The 24758-nt window shown below is 36.6% G+C and overlaps 2 protein-coding genes and 1 non-coding gene across 3 annotated transcripts; all 3 read right to left on the reverse strand.

The window, feature by feature from the left end:
• Positions 1–527: 527 nt before the first annotated feature.
• Positions 528–986, reverse strand: LOC112082135. Its single transcript, XM_024149235.1, has one exon. It carries the CDS (start codon positions 984–986, stop codon positions 528–530), a length of 459 nt encoding a protein of 152 aa, XP_024005003.1.
• A 7729-nt stretch (positions 987–8715) lies between these two features.
• LOC112082491 lies at positions 8716–8821 on the reverse strand. The gene has a single exon (XR_002897165.1). It is a non-coding gene; the product is annotated as a small nucleolar RNA R71 (small nucleolar RNA).
• A 12631-nt stretch (positions 8822–21452) lies between these two features.
• LOC18029982 (ER lumen protein-retaining receptor B) lies at positions 21453–23511 on the reverse strand. The gene is made up of 6 exons (XM_006414912.2): positions 23210–23511; positions 22593–22858; positions 22378–22493; positions 22142–22215; positions 21857–21920; positions 21453–21768 (listed from the first exon to the last, which is right to left on the reverse strand). The coding sequence occupies exons 1-6, from the start codon at positions 23298–23300 to the stop codon at positions 21732–21734; spliced, it is 648 nt and encodes a 215-aa protein (XP_006414975.1). The 5' UTR covers positions 23301–23511; the 3' UTR covers positions 21453–21731.
• Between the last annotated feature and the right edge of the window lie 1247 nt (positions 23512–24758).

Here is a 24758-nt window from a genome sequence, read left to right on the forward strand (position 1 = left end):
GCTAATCCAACTACACAGGTTGTGATACAAGCCACTTAAGAGTTCATCAAGAGAGGTGTTATGACTTGTGCTCTTTTTCCCTTAGTTTGGTTTTGTCCCAATTGGGTTTTCCAAACAAGGTTTTTAATGAGGCTCATTCACAACAATATTACAAAAGGCCTCTTGATAAAAACTCAGCCCATCTCGTTCACAGACTCGATCAAAGAAGAGAGGAGCCTGTTTTCAAATTCAAACTCGTTTAATGTCTTAGTCGTTGAGTCTTTAAGATTATTAGTTGTCTTTGGTATTTCCTAAGTGTTTCAAGACTCTATATGCACGACTCTTTGCCTTCTTTAAAATTTATCGAACCTTTTATTCTAAAACCCTCTCTAAATCGTTTGATCATCAGCTTGATTAGTGAATTTGGATTTCATCCTTTCATTACAAGCAAAACCTTTCTGTTGATAGTCTAAGAGATCTTCCATCTCTCTTAGAAGTATCAAGGCGTTTTCACCGAGTTCCACCATATTTCACAAAACCTTATCAATTCACTTCGTTCCGCAATCTATCAAGTCGCTTAACCTTGTGATTGCAACCGTTGGAGAGTAGTCCAGGGCTTGATCCTCATCTAAGATCATATCAAAAGGTAGCAACTCCAAGGGAGTAACAAAACCAAGAAATGTCCAAGAATCAGTTTCAACGACCCCATTGAAGTGCCTCAATGTATGATCAATTTTCTTGAGATTCACATAAAATGAATACCTCCCCCAAGGAAATGTTCTACACACATCGAGATCTTCCACAATCCTAAAAAAAAAAGGGTATACCGAGGGAGCTCCGTTCCCAGTCTTAGCCTTACCACCTAACACGCTTGCTAGAAAGTACAAAACACACATCCTTAAGCCATCAGGACCACCACACATCTTTTTAAGCTTCTCTTTAACAACAGCAAGTGAAGGGACAGTTCCTTTCTTAAAATAATTCTCCTTAAAATCACTACTGTCCATCTTCTCATAATTCTCTGAATAATCATGGCAGTCTAATCCAGATATGAGTCCATATTCCTTAAGCAATACGGAATTGGAACTCCATTGACAACAAAACAACACTATATCCTCTTGTCTGTCTTTGCTGTGCGTAGAAGGAGCATCCACATCTCCTGAGTCTTATGGGTTGTATCCATATACATTGCCTTGTGCATATGCCAGAAGTGCTTGAATTGAGGATGCTCGCTAAACCATCTTAGCTCCTCGGGTCTTAGTCCCAGACACGCCGACTCCAGATTCTCCACTGCTTTGTGGATCCAACACCGAGTTCCTAACTTTATTTCCTTATTGTACTGATTTGGACTAAAATACATACTCAGCGGTTGCATTGTCTGGTTTTCCTCATCATTACACATTTGCTCCTCATCATCATTACAAAAGCGTAATGGCTCCCACAGTGTTAACTGAAGCGACTCACTAGAATACTCACTATCTCCTCCGAATGATGCCATTACAATATTTCTACGAAGTTAAGACACAACTAATTGTCACCCGACACATCAAACAAAGTGAATCAAACTCAAATTTTGCAGGAAATAATACTAATTTCAGTTCCTCGTTCCTAAACCCAGGTATCAGACACAAGAGAATCATTTGTAAACCAAGAAATAAGATAAACAACAGTAACAGATGAATACAAAGAAGAACGAAGAAAGAAGAACGAACCTGATGCGAATTTGAAGATTGTGACCAGTATAGAAAATCGAAGACTCCTTGTTCGTAGTTGTACCTAATGGAACGAAATACCCAGAAATGACAGAGATTCAAATTTAGGGTTATTCAAATTTTGACCCAAAATCGGATCTGATATAGCTAACTGGGTATGGATATTGGACCCCATCACTGGTTGGGTAAGTAAATATTATGAAGTTCAAAGGTGACTGAGTATTTTTTCGCTTTTCCGATTTAAAAATAAATAAAACTAAATATTTTTTTATAACGCTGGTAAATGAGACTATTTTTTTTTTGCTTGGTCAACTCGCATTTGAGAGTTTGTTTCCTAAAAATAAGAAAAGTCAACAAAAGTCAACTGAAAAAGTCAAACAAAAGTCGATAACAAAAATGTAACAATCAATCAATAAAAAGCAAGTCTTTGGGAAAGAAAATCGATGGGGATGTTTAATGCTAACCTATGATGTCTACAAACTCACAAAAGTGGTAATCCTTAAGTCTAGAACACTAATTTTGACTAATACTCTCTCAGTATACTAATCACTTTGTTAATTGCTAAATTCAAAAACTAATTCTCATTAGTGAAATTAGCAATCACAAGCATTATAAACAAGTTCCATTAACTAACTAATCATATTAGAGATCTATTCTTATAGGCTAATCATGAAAAATTTTTGCTTAGTTCTTTGGAGAATTTCATCAAACACCTTTGGTGCATGAAATTCCCTAAGACATTTGATTAACCATCATAGCATAATCAAGCATTAAGAACACTAAACAAGAAATGAAACTATGTCTTAAGACCTAGACATCAAAGATTTAACATCAAAATCCCCTAATCTACCTCTCCCAAAAACTATAAAAAACTTTACTCACTAATCATGCTTAACACACTTAATCTTTTGCAAGAAGTGATATTAAACATAATTAATAAGATATAAAAGATGAAAAGAATGATAAGAAACAGCCTTGATTAATTTAAAACGAGGTATCTCTTCATAATCTTTCACAAAAAAAGGCAAAGAAAATAAAAGGGAAAAAGATGGATCCAAAGATGTCTAGGGTTTATGACCTCAAAAACTATATATACTAAGTGTTCTGGACCGGGCAAGCCCAGGAAAAACTGGGTACTGACAGCTTGTCAATAATATTTCCAGTGAATTTTTGTTGGGGGCAGAACAGTTCATGAAGCATGCTAATAGCTTGTGAAAAACGCAAAGCAGTGGGAGTAGGTTTTATTGTCCTTATCTTAAATGTCGGTATTCAAAACTTTTGCAAGGAAGTATGATTTCAAGACATTTGCATAGTAGAGGATTTATTCCAGGATATTATGTATGGTATGAAAATGGTGAAGATTATAATGTGATGGGAGGCGGATCGAGTAGTCAGTATGGTACTGTAGATACTAGTAGTCATCAACCAACAATATATGATGGGGAAAATGTATATGTTGGGATGGTGAATGATGCTTTTCATGGTGTTGTGCCATTTAATCATCATGAGTTTCATGAGCATGAAAAAGGAATCAATCATGTTCATGAAGAACTTAGCCAAGAGGCAAAACGGTTTTACGATATGTTAGATGCAGCAAATACTTCACTATATGATGGATGTTGTGAAAGATCATTCCAAGTTATCTTTGGCTGCTCGGTTCATGAACATTAAGACAGACCATAATGTGGCTGAAAGCTGCATGGATTCATGGTCTGAATTGTTTACAGAGTATTTACTTGAGGGTAATCAAGCACCTAATTCGTACTACGAGACAGAAACTTTGATGCAAAAACTAGGATTTCCGTACCATACATTTGATGTATGTATAGATAATTGTATGATGCTCTGGAAAGAATATGAGTAATTGGAGTATTGCAAGTTCTGTGGAAAACCAAGATATAAGGATAGTAAGGGGTGAACACAAAATTCCGTTCAGTCGTATGTGGTATTTATCTACCGATAGATTGAAGAGAATGTACCAATCAGATAAGTCAGCATCATCAATGAGATGGAATTCTGAGCATGATTCTGAAGATGGAGTAATGTGTCATCCATCTGATGCAGCAAAATGGAAGAACTTCCAAAATTTTCATCCTCAATTTGCAGAAGAAACGCGAAACGTTTATCTTGGATTATGTACTGATGGCTTTAATCCTTTTGGTTTGTCAAAAAATCACTCGTTTTGGCCTGTGATCATGCCTCTATACAACTTACCACTACATATGTGCATGAATGCCAAGTATTTGTTTCTTACGATTATAAATTCGAGACCAAATCATCCACGAGCCAGTCTTGATGTTTTCCTCCAATCGTTGATTGATGAGTTAAAGGAGTTGTGGTATAATGGAGCTGAGGCATATGATGTGTCATTAGGTCAAAATTTTAACATGAAAGCTGTTCTTTTGTGGACTATAAGTGATTTTCCAGCGTATGGTATGCTGTCGGGATGGACGACACATGGAAGATTATCGTGTTCTATTTGTATGGATGAAACGAATATGTTTTATCTTCCTGCTAGTAGGAAGATATGTTGGTTTGACTGTCATAGAAGATATATTTCTCCAATTCATCCATTAATGAAGAATAAAGTAAATTTTTTGAAGGGAAAACATGCATTGAACGACTACCCACCGCAACTTTTAACTAGCGAACAAGTTTTATACGAGCGTATAAGGCATGCAGAACCACCAAAAACATCTGATTGTGGTAGAAATGGTCATGAATGTAAAGTGAATGGTTATGGAGAGTTGCACAACTGGCATAAAGAAAGCATATTTTGGGAGCTACCGTACTGGACCGATCTATCGCTATGCACAATCTTAATGTGATGCATATCGAGAAGAACTTTTTTGATAGCATCATGTATACTGTTATGAATTTAAAGACAGGTCCAAAAGATACAATGAAGTCAAGACTAGATATTGAAAAATGTTGTTCTCGAAAAGAATTGCATGTAGATGATTGAGGGAGATCTCCATTTCCTATTTGGAGATTGACTTCAAAAGCAAAAGAAAGCTTACTACACTGGGTCAAACATGAAGTTAGATTCCCTGATGGCTATGTAGCTGATTTAGCTAGTTGTGCAGACATCAATGGTGGAAAGCTTTCGGGAATGAAAAGTCACAACGGCCATGTATTTATGTAATGCTTACTTCCATTTGTCTTTGCAAAACTTCTACCGCATAATGTGCACCTTACATTAACAGGTATATATATTTATATAATTTTTAATAAAGATAATAAATATAAAATCATAAATATATTAATTATTTAATATTGTTGTAGGGATTGGAGCATTTTCCGTGACTTAAGTAGTAGATCATTGGATAAAACCCGTCTCCAAGTTCTGAAGGATAATACTGTCATAATTTTGTGTAATCTGGAAAAAATCTTCCCTCCTTCTTTCTTTGATGTTATGGAGCACTTACCAAAACACTTACCTTATGAAGCGGAACTTGATGGTCATGTGCAATATAGGTGGATGTATCCCTTTGAAAGGTTTTTTAAACGTCTAAAAGGCAAGGCGAAGAAAAAAAGATATCCAGCAGGATCAATAATTCAGTCATACATAAATGATGAAATATCTTATTTCTCAGAACACTACTTTGCGAGGCACATTTCTACAGCTAGCAGAAGAAGGTAGTTAAAACTTAACAAATAAGTTCAAGTACAAACATTAATTTTTGCCTCATATCATATGAACATCAATTATATTGTTTCAGGTCAAATCGATACAATGAAGGTGAAGTACCTATATATCCTATATCATATCAGTACAAGATATATTCACTCAAGTAGGTTTTCCAAGTGGCCAATGTAGTGAGTTTTGGTTAAAAGAGAAAGAATACAAATGCGCACATGCATATGTCTTGCGCAAATGTGAATATTTTTAGCCGTTGGAAATGTCATTTTGGATAATTTTGTTTTATAATCAATTTATTTAGATATATATTTATAATTTTGTGAAAAATTAGATTGTTGGAAATGCAAATCCGATATGAATATCCGGGGCTCTCTGATGACGAGGTTACATAAAAAAAAGATGCTGATTTTCCAACATGGGTTCGTCAATATGTATGTATTTACTACCCACCTATTTATTGCTCAAGGTTATATATTTTTGAATGTATTTGTTAATTTATATGTACTATATATATAGGTGAATGCAATGAGAAGTGAAGAAAATTTTCTTTCTTGGGTTTATGATATAGTGGAAGGTCCTGAAAATAAAGTTAAATCGAGGCCAATGTATTTTACAAGAGGGTATTTGTTTCATACACGGGATCACAGACTCAGAAAAAAACAATGAATTACGGGTTATGTGTGCGAGGCCAAAATTATTCTGAAGCATTTGCAGAGGAGGATTTTTATGGGACTGTGGAAAATATCATAGAGCTCCAGTATCCAGGATTTTTGAATTTGAAAATCACACTTTTCTACTGTGAATGGTTTGACCCTACGATAGGCAAAGGCACTCAAATGCGAGTGGGAGGCATTGTTGATGTTCTATCATCAAGGAGATATCAAAATTAAGAACCATTTCTTTTAGGTACTTTTTTGCTTCAAATGACTACTTATATATACGTATAGACTTATAAATATGTACATTTATAATTATATGATTTTTATGTATACGATCTCAAGCTGATCAAGTATGTTATCTTTCATACCCATACACTGATAACACCTGATTTTGATCACTTTTATGGATCACTTTCAATATCTTATGCATGTGTTTTTACTCATTTTTAAAGGTTTTAAAAGTGTTTTCCATGTTTTGTAGTTTTAAAAGATTTTTCAGGAAACTTGGAACATTAGAGTGCATTTTGGAGCAAAAGTAGATTTTTGGATAAATTCAGACCGTCAGAAGTTTGGCAACCGACGATGACCTTCTCACCGTCTGAACATCCCAAATTTGAAGACATCGTAGAGGAGACAACCAGATTTCCTACACACTTGGAATCAAAACAATCCAACGGTTCGATCTCCATATGTCATCAATGCACTGAAGGCCGATCAACACAAGTCCAGTCAAGCGCATGAGCTTTCACCTGCGGCCAGCCTTCTTCCCACTGTGGCTCAAGAGGTTTCACCCTCGGTGGACCTATGTCCGAACCTCAGGAGCCCAACTAAGGCTCAAGACACTTCCTGTACCCAATTTACAAGTCCTAGATGCCCAAGACTTGGAGAAACATTATAAATACTTATTTTTAGGTCTTTTATAAGGGAGCATCTTTCTTCTCTTTGAGAGAGAACTCATTTGTATTTTTAGGTTTTATTTTTATGCATCTGTAGAAGCTCTTCATCGTCACTCTGTCTTCAATAAGAGAAGTTTTTTCTGCAACTTTGGTTTCTTTACTTTTCTTCTTTCTAGTTCTTAAATCGATGATGATGTCTATCTCAGCCATGTCTTAGTAGTCACCTAGTTGGGTGAAAGGGAAGTCCTAAGGGATCCCATGTTTGAATGGCATCTGGGTTTCTAGGAAAAAGGATTGTGATTTTTAACATTATTCTCCCATTCATCCAAATCTCAAAGCGGTAATTCTTGATTGATCACCCAGAATCCGATCCTAGGTTAAACCCGAACCATGAGAGTGTTGTATCTCGGTTGCCTGAAATGGATCTTATTGACGTCACCGTCGTAGGAGACAAAAGCTACCTACGGAGGATACGTAAGCCGAGATGGTATCCGATCTTAAAAGCATGATCTTGTTGCCATGAATGAGTGATTAGATGATTAGGGTGACGAGAGTTGGCTAATCTTACATGTGTCTATCCTAGTTTCAGAGTCATAGAAAATCCTTGCCTAAATTCCTTGTGTTTTAGAACGTGAACCCTAAAGATGAACCTTAAACCCAGCACCGTTTTTCTTATTGTTTTCAATCGATTTTTATTTCCAGCTTTTTAATTCTCTGCATAATTAGATTTAGTGACAAACCAAAACCCCTTTTTATTAGATTAGGTCTACGATTGTCTTTAGCATCAGTTAGAAGTCCTCAACACACAAATCTCTGTGGATTCGATCCCTAAGTACTACTGCGTTTGCTGTGCCCTTGCAGCTTGTCTAGGGTAAAACTTGTGTTATCCACTGCACCCAAATCAAGTTTTTAGCGCCGTTGTCGGGGATTTGTCACTGTTGACTTGATTTCTTAATCTAATTTCAATCCTATACCTCAAGATTTTCGAGTTCTGCTGGAGATTTTCTAACTCCTCTTTTTATGTTTGCTTTATTTGCTCTCAGGTGCATGAAAACTAGGAGAAATCCTGACAACATTTTACTGCCCTTAGATGAGATTGACAAACACGAAAGATCACTTAGGAAACTCAGACGAAGAACACTCAAGATGGCCAATCTGAATGCCCATCGGGAAGATCTTTTAAACCGTGATCAGGAGGATCACATTGGAGATGATGAGCGTGATTCTATTCATGTTGATGACCTAGATGCTGCCCATGAAGAAGATGGCCAGCCACAACTCGATGAAGAGGGAAACCGAGTCCCTGTAAATGCTGCTCAAGCCGCTAATAACCGAAGGAGACAAGACCAAGTCGATCCTGAAGAAAGAAGGAATGATGAAAACATTGTTCCACCTAATGGTAGAGAAGCCAATCGACTCATACAGCTTGCCAATCCTGCGAGAAGACAGCCTCGGAATAGACTCATTGCCGATTTCGATACACCTCACATACACTTCCAAAATAGATCAGCTATTCAAGTTCCTGTTCCAGCAAGAGGAGATCATGAGATGAAACCTCAGATTGTCTCTTTGGTGAAGCAGAATCAATTCCATGGGATCTCTACTGAGCATCAAATGGACCACATTGATTTTTTAAAAGAAATCTCTGGAATGGTGAGAACAACTCCAGAAACTGTGGACTATGTGAAGTGTAAGGTTTTTTCCTTTCTCTCTAAGTGATAAACCTTTTGGATGGTTTAAATCTATGCCATCTGGTTCTATTACTTCATGAGAAGAATGCAAGTCAGCTTTCTTGAACCACTTCTACACCAAGTCAAGATCGAACCAGCTGAGAAACAAGATACAAAGTTTCCAACAAGGCCTAGTAGAATCATTCTATGAAGCCTGGGAGCGATTTAAAGAGTATGAGAGAGACTGCCCTCATCATGGTTTCTCTAGAGCAAACCTGCTAACCACCTTCTAAAGAGGACTTCAGCAGAAGTATCAACTTTCTCTTGACACTGCCAGCAATGGAGATTTCAGTTCGAAAACCATACCATAAGGGAGAGCACTCATCGAAAATCTAGCTGTAGCTAACAGCAACAACAACGCTGAGTATGACGGATCAAAGAAGACTATCATTAGTCATGAATCAAGGGAGATTGCTGAGCTAAAAAGTATGGTAAGTTAATTTCTTAAGTCTCAAAATAAGAATATACATGCTTGTGATATTGCTGCAGGAAATGAAGAATATGAAAGATATAAAGAAGATGGCATGTACCAAGAAGAAGAAATCAATTTCATGGGAGCTCAAGCATACCATAACCGATTCAGCCCAGCTTTCAACAACAACTTCAGGAATGCTGGTGCCAACTTCAACAATCTCTCATACATGAATCAAGGAGCCGAGAACCAGCCCTATCTGCAGCAGCAAAGAAGTTTTCAAAGCAAGTTTCAAAATGGGAACTATGGAGGAGGAAACTTCCAACAAAGACCACCTTTCAATCCTCAACAAGCATACCAGCTCATTAGAAGAAACCCTTGCCTAAACGCTTGCCTGACCAAAGACTCAAAAAGTCTAAGGATCCAAGGCGTTTTTCTTTCACTTGTTCAATTTCTGGAATTGAATTTTCAGATTGTTTATGTGATTCTGGTGCTAGTGTGAATGTTATGTCAAAATCTGTTGCTGAGAAACTTGGTATAGGTACATATGTCCCATCTCCAGTAAGGATAATTTTTGGTGATTCATCTCAAAAGAGCACAGAAGGAGTGATCCAGGACTTGCCACTGGTCATTGGAAACAAAATTATCCCAGCCGATTTCCAAGTCTTAGAGATGGACAAAGATAAAGAAAGACCCTTGATATTTGGTCACCCATTCTTAGCTACTGTAGGTGCTGTTATTGACCATGCAAATCGCTGTTTAGTTTTCTTAAATGGGGATAGGAAAAAGTTTTATAAGACTACACCGGATCAAGTTCCAAACCGCAAAGATAAGAGCAAAGATAAGATGTTGGATGACCAAAGGAACTAAAAGCACTTGCATCCAGGCAATTTGAGAAGATCAAGATAGTGGTGCCACCAGACATCATCAAGGAGAAATAGAAAAATCTTGAAGAAAATGTTGAGAAGACAAAACATGTCTTCAAAGATGCAAAAATCTTTAAGAAAGGAAAAGAGATTGTGATTCAAAATGAAGGAGATCCAAAGTTCAGACTAAGGATGATCCCAAGGACTCTTACTTTAAGAGATCCTACCTCTTTTTCTCAATCCTAATCCTGCAAAGAGTAGCTAAAAGACTTTAAAAAAATCGCTTGATGGGAGGCAACCCATTTAGTATGATTTTCTTTTCTTTTTATTTCTTTTCTATTTGTTCATTTTCTTTTCTTTTTATGCATTTCAGGCTTTCATAAAACCCAGAAAAACCAAAAACATTCAAAAAACCAGAAAATACAAAAAGATAGGAGGAGGAAACAGGAAAAACGGAGAAATTAACCGGGAACTCCCGGGATGCTGATCACTGCGGCCTCGATCAATTCAGCCACGGCCGGCCAATCATCCACCGCGGCCCGCATCCCTTGTCCACAGCCAAATGCTTCCTTGCTGCAACCGCATACACCTGACCCGCGGCCGGGCTTGGTTTTGCTCCCAGGCTTGTTTTCCGGATTTCCGTGAACCGGAACTTCAAAATCTTGATTTATTCCGGGATTGAACCGGGAAGTTCCCGAAAAATAATTTTCGTGTTAAACATGCCAAGGTAAGTCTTCTAAACTTAAAAAAAAAATTCTTAGGAAAACACATTTTTAAAAAGAAAAAGAGGATTTAAAATATCAAAAGAGTCTTTTTCTTCATCTTCTCCAACAAGCTTGGAGATTTTGAGAAAATGACCAGATTTCAAACTTGACAATCTTCTTCCAAATTTTTGAACCTGTCTCATTCTTTTTCAAAGGAGATTCCAGATCTATAATCACATAACACTTTCATCAAGGTATGAATCCAAATTTCTCACTTTTTCTTAAGAACTCAAATTTAGGGCTTTCTTAGAATGCGTAGAAATTCATCTTAGGATGATTGGAGATTGTCTTTGAACTTAAGATTAGACTTCTGGGTAGTTTAATTGCAGGATTAAACACTTAGACCATAGATATGTGAATTTTTTGAAAATCTTAGATTTGAGACCTTGAGCAAATCGAAATTTGAAGATCTGTTTGATTCAGCTTTGCAAATCTGGATTGTTTGGTTCTTGTTGATAGAAAAAAACTAGATTAGATTACATATGAGTGAGCATCAACATCATCTTGATTTAGAAATCTCATGACTTGACCAAGAATTCTCAGATTTTGCAATGTTTGATGCATTTACAGCTTGTTTGTCATATGAATGTGTTTGTGATAGCTCTATAAACACCTTGTTCATAAAAATCGATACCAAAGCAGCTTGATTTACTCTTTGTCTCGAGAGTTTCGTTTTGCAGGTCATGGATCTCTCGCAAGTTCAACTGATTCGAACCAAGACAAGTTCTCATGCATTAAACACCCCATTCACAGGAGACATATGACGCATTAAACGAGACACAACTGAGTGATGATGAACCGTTATCCACCTTCATTGCTGCGCAAAGGAGAGTCTTTTCAGGAGAGATTGATAGAGCCTCTACTCAGATATCTGTACCTCGGAAAGCTAAGTCTTCCTCTAGGCCGAAAGTGAAGTTTGTTGGTAAAGCCATTGACCCAGACATCAACTACTTGGCGCAGCTTGAGAAGCTGGAGATCAATCCAACTCCAGCAATTGACTACTCAACTCTTGAGATGCTTGGAATCAGAGAGGATGTGATATGGTATCTTGATAGGCTTGGAATGAGATCATTCATGGAGCAGAGTTTTCCAACCTATGAGAGCCACACCAAGGAGTTCCTTGCATCAGCAACTTTGTGCTACAAGAAGAGAGATACTCATAGAGCTCTAGATGGCACAATCTCCTTCTCTATTGGAGGTAATCTCTATTCTCTTACCATTTTAGAGATGTGTGATGCTTTGAAGTTGCCTTATTGTGATGAGATTGCATTGGAGAAAGATCCAGATGAGGATCTTTGGAAATTGATGGCTTATGGAGTTTATGACAAAGGAAGGTCCAAGGCATCACTACTTTCTCACCCTGCTGTTCGCTATGTGCATAAGCTACTAGCACACACTATGTTTTCTCGAGCCAACCAAGCGAATGTCTTCAAGCCAGAATTGGTGACACTACAGCTACCTTTCGCGGATCACCCAAGGTTCCCTTTCTTTGCTTGCATCATTGCAAGGAATCTAGTGAAGGTTAAGCATGAGATGCTTACATCTGAATGTCAGAACTACTCACCAGCTTTTGGGAGCATCATTACTTCGCTTATGATAGCAGCAGAAGTTGATTTTTAATCTGAGACACCTCTTAGAGAGGATTGGTTTGATCTCTCTCAGTTCTCTAGAGACAGGACAATCACCAGGGCCAAGATGGACCCAATTGGATTCGCTTACAAGTTCTGCACTTGTTCCACCGAGTAGAGGGTCCTTCTACCTTCGGATTCAATGCCCCGTCTCCGAGATGGCGCAGACCTTAGATGCAACCAGAGACTAACGACTTCCTACCATCTTTGCCACTCTTACCTCTGACCATGAAGCAATTTCTGGCTGCAAAAGCCAAGAGAGAGGTAGCTGCAAACATCAGGAGACTTGAGCTTGCACCATCTTCATCCTGAGCCAGTTCTTCTCAGATTAGAGCATCCACTAGGTGTGATGCAGATTTTGCAGCTTTGAAGAAGAAGCTTGACCAACAAGAGAAGATCAACAGGCGCATGAAGAAGTTACTGAAGAAGAACCACAAGTTTGATGATGACTCCTCTGCCATAGAGACAGATGACAGCCTTAAGACATAGGCGCCTATCCATCACCCATCATACACACGTTTCTATCACCATTTTTCTTTTCTTATATTTTAGACTCTTTTGCTTTTATTCACCATCTTCTCACCAACTTTTTCACACTGGGGACAGTGTGATTTAAGTCTGGGGGAGGATGTTTATCCGTACTAATCTATTTTTCTTCGTTTCTTATCTTTTCCTGCAATTTTTAGATTTTCTATGCTTACTAAAAGACCTTGAGTATTTTTCAGGAATGTTTGACACAAAACTATGATGAGTAAAGACCCATGTGCTTCTAGAATTTTCATGCTAGTTCTTTTGTGGTTAGTACTGGATTAGGCGGTAGCTAGAGTACTTGCACTACAAACTCCCATCAGAGGATTTCTATTCATGGATATCTTTCCTGCCAGGATATACTAGCTCATTTCACTTGAACATAATCTTGATGTCTAATTTTCTCATCACTAGTTTTAGCAGGCATCATGATACACATCTAGGACATCTTCACCTTATTGTTACCACTCTTTGTTGTCCTAGATGCCAGTTCATATTTAGCTGGTACCACACCGTTTACCCAAAACCATCATTTCAAACTTCATGCATTCTCTCTTTAGATCTTTTGGCAGATATGTGCAAAAACACCGGAGAGGGGGGAACGACATGGTTTTCAGTCAATCAAGAGAAGGACTAAAGAAATTTGGGAAAGTGAAACATCCAGAATTTATCAAAGCTTAATGGTGCCTCAAAAAGCTTGAACTTAAAGGTAACTTTCGTGCCTCCTAAGACTCTAAATCTAAAGGCATTTTTCCCTTTTTTAAAAATAGGAAAAAAAATCGAAAAGATGAAAGAATGAAAGGAAAGGAAAAACAAAAAAAAACCTAAAAGAGTCTAGGATGGCTGAAATTATTTGAATCAAAGGCTAAAAGTATTCATTTGTGAGCATTGGTTTTAAAACCTGGGCAAAAATCTAAGTCTGGAGGAGTCATGAGAAAAACCTGAATAAAGGAGATCATAAATCTTAAGGCAAGAAGAATGTGACTGGAAACTGTGGATATCAATAGCTTCACCCTCTCTTGCTGTTTTGCATAATGTATTGTCTCTCCAGAAAAAGATAACCCTAAACACTAAGAACCTCAACCTTTAAACAGCTATTTTGAATACCTAGCCTTGATTGCTTTACTAAAATCCTTTTGATGAGAACCACTGAAATTTATAAATGAATGTTAAGGGCTAGTTGACTAGAGGATAAGTTTAAATGTCTAGACTTTCGCATGACGGATCAACGGCATAGTTATGCCTGTACTTTGGTGAGAAGTTTCTAGGCTATCCCTGATTTGAGCATAATGACTAACTTTGCTTTAGAAGCATAGTCTATGAGATTTTGTTAGTTCCTGCGATTTTCAAACCTCTTTTCCAGGTTCAGATGGTATTGTTTGAGGACAAACAAAGGTTTAAGTTTGGGGGAGTTGATAACACCTGATTTTGACCACTTTATAGATAACTTTCAATATCTTATGCAGATGTTTTCACTCTTTTTTAAAGGTTTTATAAGTGTTTTCCATGTTTTGGAATTTTAAAAGGCTTTTCAAGAAACTTGGAACTTTGGAGTGCATTTTGGAGCAAAAGTACATTTTTGGATAAATTAAAATGTCAGAAGTTTGGCAACCAACGAAGACCTTGTCACCGTCCAATCATCCCAAATTTGGAGACATTGTAGAGGAGACAACCAGCTTTCCAACACACATGGAATCAAAGAAATCCAACGGTTAGATCTCCATATATCATCAATGCATTAAAGGTCGATTAACACAAGTCTAGTCAAGCACAAGAGCTTTCACCCGCGGCCAGCCTTCTTCCCACCGCGGCTCAAGAGGTTTCATCCCCGGTGGACCTATGTCCAAACCTCAGGAGCCCAACTAAGGCCCAAGACACTTCCTGACCCAATTTACAAGCCCTAGACGCCCAAGACTTGGAATAACACTATAAATACTCATTTTTAGATCTTTTGCAAGGGAGCCTCTTTCTTCTCTTGGAGAGAACTCATTTGTAGTTTTAGATTTATTTTAATGCATCTGTAGAAGCTCTTCATGGCCACTCTATCTTTAATAAGAGAAGTTTTTCTGAAACATTTGTTTCTTTACTTTTCTTTTTTCTAGTTCTTAAACCGATGATGATGTCTATCTCAGCCATGTCTGAGTAGTCAACTAGTTGGGTGAAAGGGAAGTCCTAAAGGATCCCATGTTCGCTATGTGCATAAGCTACTAGCACACACTGTGTTTTCTCGAGCCAACCAAGCGAATGTCCTCGAGCCAGAATTGGTGACACTACAGCTACCTTTCACGGATCACCCAAGGTTCCCTTGCTTCGCTTGCATCATTGCAAGCAATCTAGTGAAGGTTAAGCATGGGATGCTTACATCTTAATGTCAGGACTACTCACCAGCTTTTGGGAGCATCATTACTTCGCTTATGATAGCAGCAGGAGTTGATTTTTCATATATATGAGACACCTCTTAGAGAGGATTGGTTTGATCTCTCTCAGTTCTCTAGAGACAGGACAATCACCAGGGCCAAGATGGACCCAGTTGGATTCGCTTACAAGTTCTGCACTAGTTCCACCGAGTAGAGGGTCCTTCTACCTTCGGATTCAATGCCTTGTCTCCGAGATGGCGCAGACCCAAGATGCAAACCAGAGACTAGCGACTTCCTACCATCTTTGCCACTCTTACCTCTGACCTTGAAGCAATTTCTGGCTGCAAAAGCCAATAGAGAGGTAGCTGCAAACATCAGGATACTTCAGCCTGCACCATCTTCATCCCGAGTCAGTTCTTCTCAGATTAGAGCATCCACTAGGTGTGATGCAGATTTTTCAGCTTTGAAGAAGAAGCTTGACCAACAAGAGAAGATCAACAGGCGCATGAAGAAGTTACTGAAGAAGAACCACAAGTTTGATGATGACTCCTCTGCCATAGAGACAGATGACAGCCTTAAGACATAGACGCCTATCCATCACTACATCATACACACGGTTCTATCACCATTTTTCTTTTCTTATATTTTAGACTCTTTTGCTTTTATTCACCATCTTCTCACCAACTTTTTCACACTGGGGACAGTGTGATTTAAGTCTGGAGGAGGATGTTTATCCGTACCAATCTATTTTTCTTTGTTTCTTTTCTTTTTGTGCAATTTTTAGATTTTCTATGCTTACTAAAAGACCTTGAGTATTTTTCAAGAATGTTTGACACAAAACTATGATGAGTAAAGACCCATGTGCTTCTCGACTTTTCATGCTAGTTCTTTTTGTGGTTATATTTGTGGTTAACTTTAGGTTTTAAAAATCCCATCAGATGCCATTTTATTTCAAAAATCTTCATTGGATACCTCAGTCTTTGTCTTAATGACGGAACCTCTTTCTTTATTTTCAGTGCTTTGTTTTTCAAAAGTGTCATAATTTTGGTCTTTCCTCCTTGTTTTGAGGTTTACTGTTTGTATGTTGCTTGGTCAGCTAATTGTTACCTTTTCGATTAAGGTTAGGTTGTTAAAACCCCATCTGATGCCATATTATTTCAAAAATCTTCCTCGGATACCTGAGTCTCTTTCGTCTTAATGATATAACCTCTTTCTCTATTTTCAGTGTTTCGTTTTTCAAAAGTGTCAAGTATCAGTCACTTAACATGTTTCTCGGATTGCTTGAAATTTATAATTTTGTCAAATTCGGTGGCCAAGCTTTGGAGATTTTACGTTTTCTTTTTCAATATTAAAGCAGCTTGTAATGGCTTTGTTTATATCTCCTTTCATTATAGTTAAACATATAGTTTAATCAAGTTGGTTCTTTGACATTGCAATGAAACCTAACTCTATTTTTTGTTTTTTGTTTTTATTTGAAATGGTTGCACACACAGAAAAAGAAACTTAAAATTTATTATAGTTTTGTGACAAAAATTTGGATGTTAACGTAAAAGTTTCTAAATATGTGTGTATACATATAATTTAAATTTAAAATTTCCTTTTTAATATGATTTATTTTAGTTTTTTATTTTTAATATAGTTTGTATATAATTTTTTTATCTTTAATAATTTTTAAAAACAATAATAGAATTTGGAAACTTTTTAATTTTCAATGTTGAGTTGGACCAATAAAAACATTATACAGAATTTCTTTATCCAGCAATAATATTCGAATTTGTAAATTTTCTTAATTTCTTTATTCAGCAATAATATTAGAATTTGTAAATTTTCCTTAATTTTTGAATGCTGATGTGGACCAATAGAATTACACTTTTAAATCCTATGTGGACACCCTTAGAAGCATTTAGCTTCAACTTTTATTAGTATATATACTAGGTGAGTTCCCGCGCTACACGCAGTTTTTATCTTTTTAGATTTTTAAAAAATATTATTGTTAAATGTATATTGTGTAAATCGGTCAAATTTTATTTTTTAGTTTTATAAAAATAATAATATGACATGCAATTTATGTTGTATTTAGAAATCGGTCAAATGAATTATTTGAAAAACTTCTACCTCTGATATATACATTTCTGGAATCTAGGGCTTTATATTTTTCTTTACTCATATTTGAGGCAAGTTTGCATCAGATTGCGGAAGGTATTCCTTTTTCGTTTAGGTATGCTTGCATCGCGGATGAGTTTGTAGATTGCGTTGAAGATAGCCTGCGTGGAGTTGATGTTGCTGTAAAGTCTTACGTTCCTTTCCTTTTATACCACAGTTTATATGGCATGAGCAATAAGACGTTTTAGAGTCCTTGGACTTATTGTGTCTTTCATTCCCATCCAAATGGTAAAAGCTGTCCATGTATGAAAGAAAACCGGACGATACCCCAAATGTTTGATGACCATTGCTCAAACTTGTTCACTCAAAGCACATCTCAGAAAAGAGGTGGTCTTAATTCTCTTCATAGTTATTGAGAGGCAGAAGCTTGTATCAATTGGCATCCCCCAAGAAGCCAATAGAGCTCGTGTAGGTAACCGTTCTAATTGAACAAGCCATATATTAAACGCATGTTTGGGGATAGCTCCTTTAAACCAAATTTTGATTGTCCATGGTTGGATAGCTGCCCAAGATCAAATAGGAGTTCATTACCATTCTGAGTCTTGCTGATCTAGAGTTGCGTTTAAAAGGAAAAATGGTCCAATCCTTTCCACTTGCTTTCTGATACCTTCTTGCAGTATCTCTACTTGACGAAAGGTACTCTTCGAGTGCAATTAATCACTGTCCCAAATTCATCAACCACTGGCCTGTGTCAAGTTATCAAGTAATTCAAACTAATATCAAATCAAATCGATGTCTCGATTACATAAAAAGAAATGTGTGGGTCACGTTTTAATAACCTTTCTTTCATATAATATATCATATTACTATAGTTAGATACAAAGCCAATAAATACAAAAGCTTAATATAGAATTTTTTTTATTCTATAAAGAATAGATAACTAAATATTTGAATATCAATACGCTAAATAACGTACGATAGCTATAGTTTTCATACACACACCTGGTTAAAAGCCACAGTGAGAGGTGTAATTATTTGTGAAGAAAATTTAATAGCTTTCTTCTAATGTTCCCATTGGAAGTGGATCATTCCCTTAATAAGTTATCTGTAAAGAATACTTCTGGATCTACTTACCTACAGTAGAAGTTTTTTTAAAAAAAATTTAACATCTACCGAGAAGAAGCAAGCACATGTGAGAATTCACACAAGTTACAGAGACTGTACAGCCCAAAATCAACAAAAATGTAAAACAGCTTTAAGACTTCCATTTGCTAAATAATCTATTATAGAAGTTCTACATTAAAAAACTGCTTATAGAAGTAACTTTACAAAAGAGAAGTGCACAAACCTCATGTAGCCACAACCATTTCTCTCTTTATGGTGTGGAGAGCCTCTGCATAAGAAATAAATTTCAATAGATTTCAGGGCAGAATTGGAGCCAATAAAAGATAAACACAAGATTCAATTAGCAGTGAAACCCAAAATATTGAAACAGGGAAAGTTACTAATTAAGAAAGAGCACACATTCACTCGTCAAGATGAAAAGAAAAGCATAAAATTACCTCATAAGTGTGTTCTTTGGTAATTTACTTGTGTACTGTTGCTCATATCTGCTTCACTGGCTTCCAAAAATATTAAATAAAACAGCGCTAATTTAGTTTGAGAGAACGAAAGGAGATCAATTATGCTTTTACCTCGACATATACCGAAACAGATGTAGGGCCATACTTCAGCTGCAATAGATTTTCCTCTGTTATATGACTTATGTCATTGAGTTCTTTGTCGGTGTAGCTTGAACAGAAATACCACTGAGATAATAAATATGGAAAAAATGAGTGTATTGGTTGTGAATAATTACCAATTGGAGATCCACTGAGATTGAGGGAGAAGAATCAGAGTGTTTTATGAAGAAGCATGTTTGGGCAAAAGATTCTTCTCGTCAAGGTCGTTGGGGACTGTAATAGAGAGTCTCTGTCTTCCTCTGTTTTCATACCGTCAATCAGCTTATGAGGATTCGAGGTGCTAAAGCCGCCATTGTTCTTGGGTTTAAGATCGAGATTGGGTGATTCAGAGGAGAAAAATGAGAGGTTGAAAAAATGGTTTTAGATCGAAAAGTTTTTTTGTACTGGATCAGAAAGGACTCTCAATGAACAAAGTGGAACCTTATGGTTATTTATATCCATGAGCCGTTAAAAACTATTAGAGAAGAGGAAGAGGAGGCAATGAATTGTAACTGTTTGATCGGTCAACGTAAGTGAGAAGAGGGAGAGAGGATGACGGAAAGTAAATGTTTTTTCTATTGGTGCCACGTGTCACTCTCACAGATACTGACGTGTCGCAAAACTGGAGAGAGTTCAGCAACTATTATATATAAGATAAGAAGATTTCCACCAACATATTAAAAATAAATCCAATGAAACCAAACAAGCACTCTACAAGTGCACAAGCACTCTACAAGTGCACAAGCAACTAACAAACATGTGATGTCTCCGTCCCGTATCTCAATAGGCCAAACCACCTTGTCACTCGGACACATGTCGACATTTCACCTTGTCATATAGATAGACACCCTGTCACACAGGCAAAGACCCTGTCACACAGACAGTCAAATCCGGCATGCCACATGGACAGCCCCGTTGGTCGTCACTCTAGCGGACGAATGGATTATTGCCACGGTCACACAAACAGCACATAACCCAGCAAACAAGCCTGCATTCGGCACATCACTACCAGAAACAGACTATGACCTTTAGAACTTCTACCAATTACTAACCAATCAACATGGTTATTAATCAATCATGTTGGTTCTTCCTCTAATGAGATCTTAGATCTTATTAGTTATATATATGGATCTGCCTAGATGCACATGAAGACAGACCTGTCCCACTAGATCTAGACTCAACACACCAGAAGAAGATAAAGGGATAAGAAGAAAGACCTAGATCTAATCCTCACCTTAGCTAGAATTGCAGATCTGGACATCTCACACCAAAATGGCGATATCTCATGGCACAGATCTCCGATCTGGATGAACTCGGTATCCTTAGAAAGCTGACACTCGGGGCTACAGATTGAAAGTTCCCTCATCTCGTGGATCCTCGCGGTTCGCTGGGAAAACGTCATGGAAGGTGGCGGCTAGGGAAGAAGAGGATGATGAGAGAGAAAGAAGAACAAGAGAGAGAGGCAGCCAAGAGAGAGAGAGAGAGAGGATGGCATGGCTGAGAGAAGGAGAAGGAGAAGGAGAGAAAAGGTGGCTAGGTTTGAGTTTCTTAGGATTAGAATGATTAATTAGGGTTTTAAGAAATAAGAAAGCTATTTATATTTAGATTAATTAGATGGGTTGGGCTTAATGGGTTTTTAAGAAGAGATTAAAAAAAAGGTTTATCAAAAGAATAATTAAAAGAAATGGTTTAATCTAATTAAACCGGAATTAGGAACTAGTAACATCCGATCTTTGGTTAACTGAAGGTCGGGATGTTACATCAAAACTCTTTTAGGACAAGTGAAATGTATTTTTGTTATTACATGTTGCAATATATACGAAAAATCATAGCATAAAATTAAATAAATGACAAATTAAGCAAGACATGTGGGCGAGTATTCTAGTAAAATTTTAAAAACAAATCATAAAAACTTACCTAATTCAATCAAATCATCTAAAACCTTGTTAAAACTTCAATCTTTCGAAATCCTCTCTGATAGATTAAATACACTCCCTGGCCCCCTTAGTGATTTCCAACTAAATCATCAGGTGGTATTAGACAAGTTCTCAAGCCCAACTAGCAATGCATTTAACGTGGATCCTTCACCCATCAATGTCCTACGACGACCCATGACCCGACCCAAGGAGACCCGAATTTACCAGAGCCAACATCACCTTTCAAATGGTCTTACGCGAAACTACCAACTAGAAAAACGTTGAGTTTTCTTTATAGAAACTTGTTCTAAAGCAATGTACTTTGTTTTTGGATTTCTGATGTTGTGTGGTGTCGGCTTGTACTTTAGAATTTCTGAGTTTTCTTCTCCTTGCATGGTTACCCCTTATATTAAGTTGGTGTATTCGTGGTTCAGCCACCATGTAGACTCCGTCTCTACCTTCCACCATTTCTGCTATCATCGCTTGTCAACCTTTGAGATTAGCTGATGTAGCCTTGGCTCTTTGGATCATACATCAATTACACAACTTGGATCGATCGCAATTTGAAAAAAGATAAATAGTTTACATTGCCTGGTTGTGGATGGTTTAATGTTCGGTAAAGAAATTTAGAACACTGCCCTTGAAGGGAAAACAAGAAGAAGTACAACAAATTTAACAAGTTAGATTACTAGAGAGTTTACAATTCTATATAACCTTCTCTTCTATATAACAAGTAAGCCCCGCCCACTGATTGATTAATCCCAAACTTCCAGTGCGCAATACCAAATTTGCTTCCCAAGAATCGGAAAATTAGAGACTAAGCCGGTAGCTGCAGCTTTTTATTGTTTTTCCAGCTGTGATGATAAAACCACCAAACCATAGTCAAGAATTCTGTATTTCATTTCTGAACATAAGAGGCGAAAGAAGGAGGTTTTGTGTTACCTTAGGAAGTAATAGTAGAAGAAATCGGCGTAGAGCAATGTTTGAACGAGCCCAGAGATCCATGCTACAACACAGATTACACATAATTTCAGCTTAACTGTTAATTCATGAGCATTGAGCATCTGATGTAGGCACATATATCGAAGAAACACTAAATGATGACGAATTGATGATGTTATGCGGTAAAGAGTTCACTAATCTAAGTAGGCACACATATGACAGATGCTATAATGTTCCCAAATTGGGAACTTGACATAGAAGGTTGAGAGAGGTAATTAGTCATACTTATCCAGTGAACATAGTGTGGTTCAGTGAAATAACGGTAAATCCAGTTGAGAATGTAGAATCCACGGTATCCCCTGAAACAAGACGACGTAATCTGAATATCAAATATGAAACTCTAAATACGTTCAAGAAACAAAATAGATAGCAATTTATCACATTGTTTTAACAACAAGATAAGAGTAGAAATGAAATGTCTGAAATTGAAGTATGAGTCTAGTCAATAGAGTTATGTATACCCAAGGAGAAATATGTATTGTCCTGTCAAGTTGTCGATATTTCTAGTCCTCTGCAGCAGAACAAGCTGAGGAAGTATTGCAACAGCCTCCAAGTACAGTGAAAAAGTCCACATGACCTGATTTTATAGAGAAGATTACAAATAGCACCCAATAAATGTATCAAGCCTACAAATAAAAATTTCCCGGAGACTAAGATGACACAGATTGTTTCTTACCTCAAAGAAGGTAAACTTTTCATGAATCAGAAGAGCTAGGAGTATGCATGGAAGCATGAGAAACCAATGACGAAAGGTATCTTGCTCCCTATCATAAGTCCTGTGGACAGCCTTATGGTACCTCATGTACCAAACTATCGAAAACGAACTTCCTAAGAATATCAACTTCATAAGACTGTTGTAGATAGACACGAAACTCGTAAAAATATCCAAATATCGGGTCGCAAAGACAATGACATAGAGTTCTTGAGTCTTCAGTGAAACACCTGCAGATGCCAAAGAAAGTGAATTCTCATAAGCTTGAGAAAAGTATGCTATGCTAATCTAATCAAAGCTCCCTACAAAAATACTTAAAGTTCAATCAAAGTGGCTCAAATCCAATCATCTAAATCGGATCAGAAACAACTTTGGCAGATGATTACAAGAATTCGAATGAAATTTGGGATTTCTCTGTTAACGCGACAGGTTTAATTCCAGAAAATTAGGAATCGAATCGAGAATTTCACACCATAAAGGAAAATGAGATAGGAGCGAGCCTAAAATGCACCAGAAAACATACAACACCACTCGCTAATCGATTCTGAATTTCGAAAAATAAAGATAGAAGATGAACATACCCGCGCAGGATTTGATGGTGTGGATCTTGAGAAGCAAGACAAGAACACTGGCCAGGTGAGTCATATCACCTGCTAATCTGAAAATGTTCATCTTCGATGCGTTTTCCTTTCTTTTCTCGTCGTCTGAAATGGAGAAAGAAACTCGATCTATAAGGGTTTATGAAGCTCCTTTGCCTCTTTCGCAATTCTTCTCCGCGACGACGACACGAAGAGGTCCGTGCTAGATCTCGTTCACAAGTCTCCTCTTCCAGGAAAATTCAGAAGAAACTGATAAGAAAATCTTCAAACCGAAAGCTGATCGTTTGGTTCTTTAAAATTAACCAAAACCAGATTTAACCAGGTCGTGGTTTTAGGAAATTAAAATTTTTCACTCATTGGATTGGTATTTTTTTTAAAAGTCTGTTGGTTGCCTAAACATGGCGATTTCACTTTTAAACTGTTTCCATTTCATCCAACTACAGTATTCTGAAATTGATATCAAATTGAGAATACAAAATTAGTATACATAATGAGGTATATATATATATACCTACTTATACTGAGAAATATATATAATAAAAAAAGAGAGTTAAAATTATTTGATGTTTTCCAATAAATACAGGATCACTAAATCTACTTTATTTTTCTTCGTATTTGATATTGTTTTTACTGGAACTAGGTTTCGAATCCCCCCGGGCAAAATTGCGAAGAAAATAAAGTATATTAAACTTTAATTATTTTAAATATTTATAAGTGAATATACATATACTAAAATGTGATGAACTGATGATATTTAGATGTGAATATCTAATTTTTTTTAAAATAACTATTATTATAAAAAGATAAATAAATATAATTTTTAAAAATATAAAAATACAAATATAAATAAAATCATACAAAGCAACTAGGTGATTAGTCCGCGTCTTGCGTGGATCTAGAGGTTTCAAAATGAAAACAAAACTTTATGTAATAAACCCAAAATATTAGAACATCCACGTGAAACATATGTGAAAGAAACTAACCCGAAAATTTATGAGTTGGGTTGGGACTAACATCATTAGATTGTCACTTAACTTATTCTCTAAGATTGTATATAGTTTTTTTTCTCCAAAATCACATCTTCTTCCACATCTTATTCTTCAACATTTTCATCTTGTCTTTAATTATCTTATTCTAATTTTATTTTTATTCAATCTTCTTCTTTGGTTGTCCATTCTTCTTCTTCATTAACTTCATCCATCTCTTTTCCCTCTATAATTCAACATTTGGATTTTCTTCGCCCTTGTTGTTTCATTCTTTTTTTCAATAGTCGTATACTTTTTATTCTTCTTCCTCTTACGTTTTTCAATTTTCTTATTCCTCATCTCTTCTTTTCTTCTCTTCTTATTACTTCTATTTCTTCAAGATTTGTCTATTTCTTTTCTACTTTTTGCTTTGTTATACTTTTCTTACTATTTTTTATCTTTCATTTTTTTTCTTTGTATCTTCCTTATTCTTTTGTCTGATATCTATTTGTAATCTTTTTTTTTCATTTCAATCCCTTTGTCTTCTTTTTCTTCCGTAAATTCAT

Source organism: Eutrema salsugineum, unplaced genomic scaffold, assembly GCF_000478725.1.
Source record: "Eutrema salsugineum unplaced genomic scaffold, Eutsalg1_0 scaffold_1, whole genome shotgun sequence".
NCBI classification, from domain to species: domain Eukaryota; kingdom Viridiplantae; phylum Streptophyta; class Magnoliopsida; order Brassicales; family Brassicaceae; genus Eutrema; species Eutrema salsugineum.